Source organism: Etheostoma cragini, chromosome 1, assembly GCF_013103735.1.
Source record: "Etheostoma cragini isolate CJK2018 chromosome 1, CSU_Ecrag_1.0, whole genome shotgun sequence".
Classification (NCBI taxonomy): Eukaryota; Metazoa; Chordata; class Actinopteri; order Perciformes; family Percidae; genus Etheostoma; species Etheostoma cragini.
This window is the reverse complement of record NC_048407.1, coordinates 26865423-26876147: the sequence shown is the minus strand read 5'-3', so window position 1 is coordinate 26876147 and position 10725 is coordinate 26865423. Positions and strand designations below refer to the sequence as shown.

At 38.9% G+C, this 10725-nt stretch overlaps 1 protein-coding gene across 2 annotated transcripts in view; it reads left to right on the top strand.

Moving 5' to 3' along the window:
* LOC117943999 (ubiquitin-conjugating enzyme E2 Q2-like) overlaps window positions 1-10725 on the top strand; it is a 13918-nt gene continuing 3193 nt past the window's right edge. For both annotated transcript variants that reach the window (XM_034870507.1, XM_034870498.1), the window contains exons 1-12: window positions 1-729; window positions 1112-1216; window positions 2866-2988; window positions 3760-3813; window positions 4248-4388; window positions 4851-4935; window positions 6535-6595; window positions 6682-6772; window positions 6867-6925; window positions 7097-7145; window positions 7293-7388; window positions 10070-10136. In XM_034870507.1, the coding sequence (XP_034726398.1) occupies window positions 571-729; window positions 1112-1216; window positions 2866-2988; window positions 3760-3813; window positions 4248-4388; window positions 4851-4935; window positions 6535-6595; window positions 6682-6772; window positions 6867-6925; window positions 7097-7145; window positions 7293-7388; window positions 10070-10136 (1090 nt within the window). In that variant the 5' untranslated portion in view covers window positions 1-570. The remainder of the gene's footprint in view (window positions 730-1111; window positions 1217-2865; window positions 2989-3759; window positions 3814-4247; window positions 4389-4850; window positions 4936-6534; window positions 6596-6681; window positions 6773-6866; window positions 6926-7096; window positions 7146-7292; window positions 7389-10069; window positions 10137-10725) is intronic.

The window sequence follows — 10725 nt, the reverse complement described above, 5'->3', positions numbered from 1 at the left end:
TCTGCGGGAACGGGGAGGTTGCAGAACGCCATCTTTAAACCCCACAAGAGGCCAGCTACAGTTGTACACCGGGATGAAAAACACAACAGCGGGATATACGTTCAAATCGTGAAGATGGTGTGATTCTTTCCCGGTCAAGTAAATAATAAGGAACTGTCGGTGGGACTGTAAGGACAGACGGTCACAGGACCCTGCGAGAACCCTATGCTGTTATTATCATAGACCGACAACAACAATAGACACACAGACAACAACAACGGAGCTCGCTAAGTCGCTCGCTAGCATCTTGCTGAGCGCTGCGCTGTTTTCAAATGCTAACTAAAAGCTAGCTAGCTAACGTTAGCCACTTCATCCGAGAGTGACTTCATCAGACAATCTTTCTAATTTTGACCGGACGCTGTTTATACTTGGCACTGGATATCCAGCTACATCGACAAGGGCAGTCCACCATTTATTTGCCACATGTTTTAACCAACTTGGTACATACATTTGCGTTGTGGCTTTAGCTAGCTAAAAGCTAAGTCCCGACTTCTCCCCCTCCCCAGCGGCCCAGCCGGAGATGCGTGGAAGATGTCGGTGTCGGGGCTGAAGGCCGAACTGAAGTTTTTGGAATCCATTTTTGATCCAAACCACGAACGCTTCAGGATCATTGACTGGAAGCCTGACGAGCTGAGCTGTCAGTTTAATGTAACTGGGGAAAAGCTGTTAATTATCCACTGTAATATAACGGTAAGATTACAGAACACAAGTACCGGGATGGTTAACCAGCTAACTTTAGCTCGCTAACGACCAACAAGGGAGACATGCTAGCCAGATAGCAGGCTAACTCTACCCCAACAACTATACAATCTGATGATGTGCGTGACAAGCTTTGCCGTATTTTCATAAGGTATTGTCAGTGTGAGTTACGCAGTCTTGAGGGGTTTTGGTCTGACAATCCGAGATTAAACATAATTGAGAAGCAACCCTAGCTAACGCTGCAATCTCAATGCTGATGTTTCCAATTCAAATTTTACGTTATTTACTGATTCAATGTTTAGCCCTGCGACACGCAATATAGGTCACATATATTAATGTTACTCTCGATTTTGCTGTGTTCCACTGTATTTAGGAATCGTATCCATCTACGTCGCCGATATGGTTTGTGGACTCTGACGACCCAAGCTTGGCGCAAGTTTTGGAGAGGTTGGAAGATGTGAGAAAAGGCAGCACCCTGGTAACATTAGCTATCCTAACTCTCTTGTTTTTCACTGTGTCATTGAGGAAAACTCAACGATTTAAATATACTTTGTGAGGACCTACGGACAATTTTAATATTCATAGTGAATGTTAACCTTAAAACCTCAATAAAAAATGGCCTGATCACATAGGCCTAAGTTTCAATTTGTATGTATACTTACTACAATACATAGGTTATTGTGTGATACAACAGTTGGTTCAAGTACACAAAAATGAATAATAAGAAAACTCTTTATTTCCCAGCTGACTTATTCTTATCCTGATAAATTGAAACAGATCTCATACAACTGCAGCCCAAATGCTTTCAGCCTAAATGCTTTCATACTATGTCTTAGGTATACGGCATATAGCTGAATAAAAAGACCACTTTATTTTGACTAGTTAACTGACTTGCTTAGCTTAACAAGTAATGACCAGGCTGCCTGGAGAGGCCACAGAAGTGTTTTCTTCGCATTATTTTGAAATAATGCCAGCCTATTGTGTTGGGCTTCATTAAGAGGAGGCAAATCATTGTTATTTAAATAGGTTTATTAAACGTGAAAAAAAGCATGCATGTGCTGCATAAATTTGTGTGACAATTTGTACTGAGGGGATGGGTTAAATGTGTATAACTGGCAGGTACAAACAGACTGGACAGGTTTTTAGCAGACCGAATGGCTGTGTCATTATGTCATTGGGACAACCTTTGAGGTCAGATGTCGGTGACAAGCAGATTGTTGTGTAATCCTACATGTGTGCCGCCATCCTTAGCTTAGTTAGCCTACTTATTTATGCTGCTCTGTTAGTAGGAAGTAAAATGTGCTTTTTATAGAAGTGCTGTCAGTTTTTTCTGACAGCAATTTTTTGCAGTTTGCACCACGACTTAGTGCACATTCAGATAAAGCTTACAACATTGTTTATGTTGTGTGGGGGTAGGAGGTAAGGGACATACCTTACATTCCTTCTTACTGTTGCAAAGATGTTTTAGCAGTACCCTATATTTGAATTGCCCCAAATTTGCAAAGGCAAAACACACTATCTGATGGCAACTTAATCATTATGCTACCTAACCCTTTTTCTATCCGTGCAAATAATGTCAGTGTTTATTTTTATTTTACTTCTATAGTTTGCATATGTGAGACAAATTTTCCCTAACTTTATTGTCTCTACACTCAGAGATTGCATGCTTTTACATTATTCCACAGTTGTCCACATCTTTTCTTATACAATCGTAAATTGCATGTATTGCATATTCATTATTTATTAAAAACAATATATATATATGAACAATTTATATATATATATATATATATATATATATATATGTGTATGTGTATATGTATATATATATATATATATATATATATGTGTATGTGTATATGTATGTATGAACAATTACCAAAAAAAATCTTATCTTAAGCAAACCACAGAGGTCGTCTTCGTATGCTGTACAGATTATAAAGCTCCTTGAGGCAAATATGTGATATTGGGATACATAAATACAAATTAGACTTAATTAAAGATAATCAACTAATGTTCACGCGAGCTATAGTGTTTCTGTCACATGTCTGCCACGTGGCATTGCTGTGTAGCTGCATTGGTTTATCTAACTCTTGTCCCCTCTTCTTTGTGGTTTGTCTTTCCTAGCTTTTGCAACAGTTGAAGAAACTCATTTGTGACCTTTGTCGGCTGTACAACCTTCCCCAACATCCAGATGTGGAGATGCTTGACCAGCCCCTGCCTGCAGGGCCTGTGGGACCAGACCGAAAGGCAAGGCAGTCTAGTTTGCTCTTGTGAAATTCCTCCGCATGGCATGGAATGGCGTGGACAGAACATGGCCAGTATTTGATAACTTTTAAGGACTAAAACATGCATACTTAAACCAGGAGGTTTTAATATGCGCTTATAAACCATGTTTGCTCAGTAGTGAAATATCAGTCTACATAAAACAGGGCATTGTTGATTCATGTGAAGTTGTTCTCTAAGATGACCATCCCGTGGTTATGGTCAGGAAAAGCTGATCTTATGTACGGGTGTAACGGTTCTGAAACCAAGACCGAAATCCGCATCACAAACATTCACAGTCTCGTGTCACAGTCCCGTCTTCCAAGTCGCGGTGTCATGAATGCAGCGTTCTGTCTGTCACAGAGACATGGCTGCATGGACACATTCCAGACACAAACGCAACCATCGGCAGCTTTCAGATGGTACGTGCGGTCAGAGAGAAGGAGCGCTAAGAAGAATGCAAGGGGGCTTTCTGTGATTGTGAATAACATGTGGTGTAACCCCAGTCACATGATCGTTAAAGAAAGCATCTGAAACCCGGATTTTGAACCGTTAGCTCAGTTTCCATGCGTTTTATCTGCGTTTCTTGTAGTTGATTTAAATAAAACCCAGATGTTTAACCCCCCCAACCGAACCATGGATTTGGAGAATCGTTACACCCCTAGGCAATAAAAACACCGGTCATCTTAGGGAGTCGCTTTCAGATGACTTTAATCAGCTTGACTCAAGGCCTTTTGTGTGTATGTGTTTGTATAGCATGGGACAGAGGAGGTCACATCAGAAGAAGAAGAGGAGGAAGAGATGGGCGAGGTAAGTAAAAATCTTTGGTCTAAACATCTAAGCTGGCTCAGGTATGAAACACACATTTTCCCATGATTGCATGATTTGAAAGAGAAATTTTTAGGCTGTTGGTATTGCATGTTAGTATGGTCTGTAGTTTGGGAGAGCATATTGTTAAAGATGCTAATGTCTACATAGTTTTGATTGGTATGTAAAGCCTTATCTTCCCCTAGTACATACACATGTTTATTGTCTTAAGACATGATTGAATTATAATCTAGTCACTTTGTGACTAGATTATATTGTTGAGCTAATGTGAATGTTCCAGGAAACTAGGGAGACTCATCACATCTTTTGACTTGACGCTGGCTTTGATCCCTGGGCCATTTTTTTAATGTTTCATGCATTTGAGAGAGAACCAGAAACTACTTAAAATGTCTAAAATATTAAATATGAACCAACAGGACATAGAGGATCTGGACCACTATGAAATGAAAGAGGAGGAGCCTGTGGATGGGAAGAAATCCGAGGATGATGGCATCGAGAAGGAGAATCTGGCCATCCTGGAGAAGATCCGAAAGAACCAGAGGCAGGACCATTTGAACGTAAGTACATACTGTATATTTCTTCGGGTGCTAAGATGCTTATGGTTAATAACGTATTTTGAATTATATCCAAACTATGGAACCAGTGATGCATCTTTCATGCACTTATTTGACCATTTTTAAAAAGTATTTTGAAGTTCAGTGAAACATTCTCTCAGAGGTGTATTAATATAAATATTGATGTCTAGTGGAATTAAGCTTTTTCTTTTGATGTTGGCCCATGTACAGTTGTACATTTTTTTTACTTAGGATAGATTATTCATTTACAAAGAAAATTGGTATCCTTAAAGGTTGGATTTTCCCAATCTTTTTAATTAAGGTATTTATCAATTTCCATTTAGCATGGTTATGTAAACTTATGAGCACAACTGTAGGTACAGATGACAGGTTTACCTTTACAGTGAATTGCAAAGCACTGTGTTCTTTGTCTTTATTGTTACCGTTGTCGTTTGAATTTTTCAGGGAGCCGTGTCTGGTTCAGTGCAAGCATCCGACCGGCTGATGAAGGAGCTAAGAGAAATCTACAGGTCTCAGAGTTACAAGACCGGTATGCACTCTGTACAATGTAGTGCTCTTCTGATGCAGATCTGAGTAAAAGAATAATAATAATAAATAACTCTTCCTGGAAACTAACATAATCCTACAAACCCTCAAACACAATCACCATCAATTCTATCCGCTTTATGTGATTGATGAGTATTGATGAACATCAAGCATTGTAATACAAGAACAATGATGTTGACACAATCAGAAATTAACATTTGAGGGAAGTTTAGTTGTGAAGAATTTAAATGGTGCCTTACACCTGTCCATGTGAAGTCAGCACATGGACAGTTACATTAGTTACTACTCTGTTTTAATGTAATTTGCAACCATCTCTTGTATGCTTTAGTAACGGCTATAAGCACATAGACACGCCTTCCACAGCATCTCAAAGCATAACTCTTGACAAAATGCAAACAATGGTCTTTTTGTTAATTTACCCAAGTCAAACTTTCATTTAAAAGCATATTTAGCATGGAGGCGCCACTTTTTTAAGATTTACCATATTATCATTTTTTGGTCAAATGGCCTTTGAATGGGAGAGCTAGGGACACTTCAATGATCACATCAAAATTGCTATTTTTAAAACACTAAGAAGGCTCGGCACAACATGAAACTTTGCTCCAAGTATCACCAGGGGCTCTACACGTGAACTCGAGCATCAAGAACATTGTTTGTGTTCACAGAGTTTACTAAAAAGAAACTCACTGTAGCCGTTGGTTTTTCCGGTCACCGTCCATCTAGCAAGTCAAAAAAAGGACAAATAGAGGGAGGAGAGTAAAGATGGAAAGCTCATAAAGCTTAGTATCAAATAAATGCACGGATAATTTGTTGTTTTGTTGTTGAAAAACAATATTGACCTTGTAGTTGAAAAAGGAGCCTCATGTTAGAAGGAAATTTCCAACTATGGAGTTCGTTCATTCGTATTCGGATAACACTTTCTGACTGACAAGATGGCGGACAGAGTCGACAGCTACAGTGAGTTTCTTTTTAGTAAACTCTATGTACTCAAACAATGTTCTCAATGCTCGAGTTCATGTGTAGAGCCCCTGGTGATACTTGAAGAAAAGTCTAATTTTGTGTCAACCGTTCTTAGTGTTTTAAAAATACCGATTTCGATGTGATCATTGAAGTGTCCCTAGCTTTCCCATTCAAAAGGCCATTTGACCAGAAAACAATAAAACGGTAAATCTTAAAAGTGGCGCTTCCGTCCCGATTATGCTTTTAAATGAAAGTTTGTCTCGGGTACTCGGTTACGTTTACAAAAAGAACCTAGGTTGCATTTTGGTGAGAGGTTAACAAAGGAAAAAATGGCATTCCTTAGGGGAAAAAACACATTTAAAAAAAATTAAGTAAGACCATTTTGATTTTGATGTTTGAAATTTTATTTTTTATAACTGTTTAACAATTGAACAAGGTAGAATTAACTGACAGTGATATGATTTAGTGGAGCTACAAGTTACAGTACATTTCATGCATTGCCTCACTGTATTACCTTTCAGTTTATAAAATGAAAGGGGAGATTAAATCATTACAGTTTTTACAAGACCTTGCATTGGGAGACATCTTAGCTTAACTCCTATTTAATCAATTTCTGTTGCAGGCATTTATTCAGTTGAGCTTGTTAACGACAGCCTGTACGAATGGCACGTCAAACTAAGGACGTAAGTAACTGGGATCTTGTGTCACACATTATCGTTCTCTAGGTCTACATTAACACAGATTGATTGCATAATTTACTGACCAACAGGGTGGATCCAGATAGCCCTTTACACAGTGATTTACAAGTCCTGAAGGAGAAGGAAGGAATGGATTACATTTTACTAAACTTCTCATATAAAGTGAGTACACTTTACTCTGCATTAATAACAATGAAGCACTATTTTGGAGTCTGAAGTCTGTAGATTGACCATTTTTGCTGGTCCTGCTCTACAGGATAATTTCCCCTTTGATCCACCGTTTGTCCGCGTGGTTTCGCCTGTGCTTTCTGGAGGGTGAGTTTCAGCTGGTACACTTTTCACTGTTTCTTCCTTCCCTGTTGGCTATTTTATAGTTGAGGCTGAGTTTGTGAACAAAGGGATTTAAAAGTGTCTTATTGAAAGAGGACTTCATTGTATTGTTCTCATAGCCCTTTCTCTGATAATTGTCTTCTGTCCTTGCTTTAGGTATGTTCTTGGAGGAGGTGCCCTGTGCATGGAACTCCTCACCAAACAGGTAGGCCAAATATATTTGTTTAAAGCCATACATTAATGTGAATTTGCACTGCATATTATTAAATCTAAATTTGGATTATATCTGCATCTATTTTACACTTTTAAAACCCTACAGTACTCTTATTGATATTGGGTTTCCTGATTGCAGGGATGGAGCAGTGCCTATTCCATTGAGTCTGTCATCATGCAGATCAATGCCACTTTAGTCAAAGGAAAAGCCAGAGTGCAGTTTGGAGCCAATAAAGTAAGCACTAGAGGTTTCTTTTCAAGTCAGGAAAGGTCCTTTTGATAATGATGATGTGGACCACAATGACAGTGCTTTGACACAGAGGCCTTATAACGGCGCCTGTTGTGCTGTGTGAGAATGTCCTGTTTTCCTGTTTCTAGTTATGTACAATTTTTTTGTATTGCAATTGGAATGGGATGGGTTGTGCAGTTTGGCACTATTGGGATGGCCAAGATAGATGCTCATCTTTTTGCGCTGTCACTTGTACTTGTCATGTTTTCTTAATGAAACCTAATCTGGCTACTGGTTTTTCTGAGTGTTTGAAAAGTTAAGTCCCAAGAAAACATATATATTTAAGCCCCTCTCTGAACCTAATAGAAATTACATTTAGCATGTCATATATTTAAAATCATTATAGCTTAAATTAGTTGATTCTTCTCACTTTTTTAGTTTTGTGTTTAGCTCTCATGGTTCCCCCAATCTGAAAAATGCCTGGAAAGCATAATGTTTTTTTCTTTGGAACCTGTGCACTGTTCTAATGTAAAAGGTACTTTAATAAGCTGACTACTGAGTGCTTGTTACAACAGCTACTAAAATTCTCTTTTTTTTTACTTGGAAAACACACACTTGTGTGTGACACAACAGCGTTGGTGTATTACGTGAGCGAGCCGATCCGTAATAATCGACTAAGTGAACCCAACCCGCATCTTGCCAACTTTATGCTTTATAGTACATAGTACTCTACTATAGCACCATAGTAGCACAATTGTCAATCGAGAGGACAAAGACATCTGCATGTGTTTTCGAGAGAGGGAGAGAACAAATTGAAGATTAGGAGAACCATTGCATGCAATGTTTCTGTAAGATATTAATAACTTTGCCTACTCGGAACCACTTTTTTGATATGCCTGTGCATTGACTCACGTATCGTACTGCATGCAGTCCTGCCATGCAGGCTGTCCCTTTCTTATCGACGTTGGTTCGGATCTTTGACTACCTCCCCTGCGAGCTTAAAGGCGCAACAACTCTGTTTCCCCCCCATTCTGTCTTTGGAACTTTCCAAGAGACGGCGAGGCAGATTAAATGTGCAACAGTCCTGTCTTGGAATGTAAAAAGGGCTTGTATTTTTGTCAACCAAAAATGTCGATCCTTCTCAAGGCCCGACAGGAGTATGGTGTGTCCAGTGTTTGATGTTAAAATATTTGCAAAGAGTGTAATTTTAAGGAACATGTTAAAATTACATATACTATAGCTATAGTATAGATGATTTTAACCCTCATACCGCTAATAGATTAACAGAGTAACCCAAGATAAACCGGTGTTTTGCTGTCAGTGTGAAAAAAAACACATGTCAAATAGCCTATAGTCAGGACCTGTCTCAGTCAGGGTTAAGCACTTAATCTGAAACCACTTCGGTTTAGTATGAAAATGTGAACTTCTTTTTCTTCTTCCGTTTCATTATAGAATTGCCACAATCTTACACAATTTCTACACAGCCCACACAGTGAAATCAGCACGTAAGCAGGGCGGCATCAGTCTTCCCTCTGTGTCTACACAGGATGTGTTCAGGCAGAGTGTTGAGTTTATGTCATCCACGTTTTTGAAGTGCTCAGTGCCCAACACACAACCACTGAATGTGCTTGTATAAAATTGAGGATGATAGAACAGATGCATAAAATCATGCTTTGGTTTGCAGTTTTGCACGTAAAATGTGAGTGGAATACGAGCCATGATGTGGCCCGGGCAGACAGCGGTATTGATTAAAATGGAAGCATGTGGGTTTTAGACGCACTTGAAAAAAATCACTGAAAAATGTGGCTGAAGCTTGTCCTTTCTAGACAAGTTGTTAACGTACAAGGTGCTCTTGAGCAAGGCACCGAACCCCCAACTGCCTGGGGCGCCTGTCCATTGACAGTTGCACCCCCTCACTCTGACGTTTCTCCATTAGTACATGTATAGGTACTGAGCATGTATGTGTATTTCAGGCCTGTGTCAAATGTGTATTCTAACAACTGAGTGATGCTTTGTCATTTCCCTTGCAGGATTAGTCAAGTATAAATTATTATTATTATTATTATTATTATTATTATTATTATTATTATTATTAGAATATTATACCTACAACCGAGGCTAACTCAGAACTAGGGGCCATGTTTTCTTAGGATCCTGAGCCTGATTGACGAGTTAGCAAAAGTATAGTGGAAGTTTTCTTTCCTGTTGAATTTTCCTTGTAAAATGTCCTCTTAACTGTTTTCTTTTTCTTCCTGAAAATGTTTTGCTGAAGTGAAGGGAGCTGAGTGGTTTGAATAGTCAGCCATGTTGTCTAGGTTTGAAAAATGTCTCCATCCACCCAGAATTCAGGACAAATTAGCCTTCTCTACACATAAAACTAGATCCAGTGTTCCAATGGATCTTTAAAAAGTTTAAATTAGATTTTGTACAACGTTTTGTGTAATTCTATACAGTAAATGGTGATTGCCAGGTTTTTGTGAAAGCGATCCTGTATAAATGGTCAAACAAGGGAAGAATGCAGGTTGGTTATCTTGCACTGCACACTGGGTTTTGTTCTTGGAAATGGAGATAGAGAGAAGCTTTTTTTTGCCTGTAGAAAACAGCTGTCATCGCTGTTTTCTGTTCTGTACTGTCATCATAAACCCAGTGCACACCAAAGGTTGATTTCATTTTCTTTTTTAATGCAGAACCAGTATAATCTTGCCAGAGCACAGCAGTCCTACAAATCCCTTGTTCAGATCCATGAAAAGAACGGTGAGTGTTTTTGTCTCAGGTGTTATACAGAGTGCATAACTAACCTTGTTTACTGAAACCAAATCCCTCCAATGCATTAAAGCTTAGTCCAATTACAGCTTCTAATGTTGTGTATGTACCAAACATGGACAACATTAACATGCCTGTAGTCCACATTATAACACTCCATTTGTAAAACTCTCATAGTAGCTAGCAGGATATAGCCCACAGCAATACACATACAAACTGTAAGTATAACATGCATGTGATTTAGGGCCATTTCTTCGTATATAAATTTATACTTGAACATTAACATGTCACTTTGGCTGTGCTCTCACTATGACTCTGTTAAAGTCTGTTACAGACCAGTTTATTTAACACATATACCATTTTTCACATTCAATGGTAAAGATCTCCCTGACCCTACAGTAGCACACAGCTTATCTTTTGGGGGTCTTATTGGAGCTAATGTGAGCCTCAAAGACACCAGCTAGGTTCTAGCAAATTTTAGTTACAGATTTAAGTGTTTAAAGGAGACATACACTCACCGGCCACTTTATTAGGTACCCCATGCTAGTAACGGGTTGGACCCCCTTTTGCCTTCAGAACT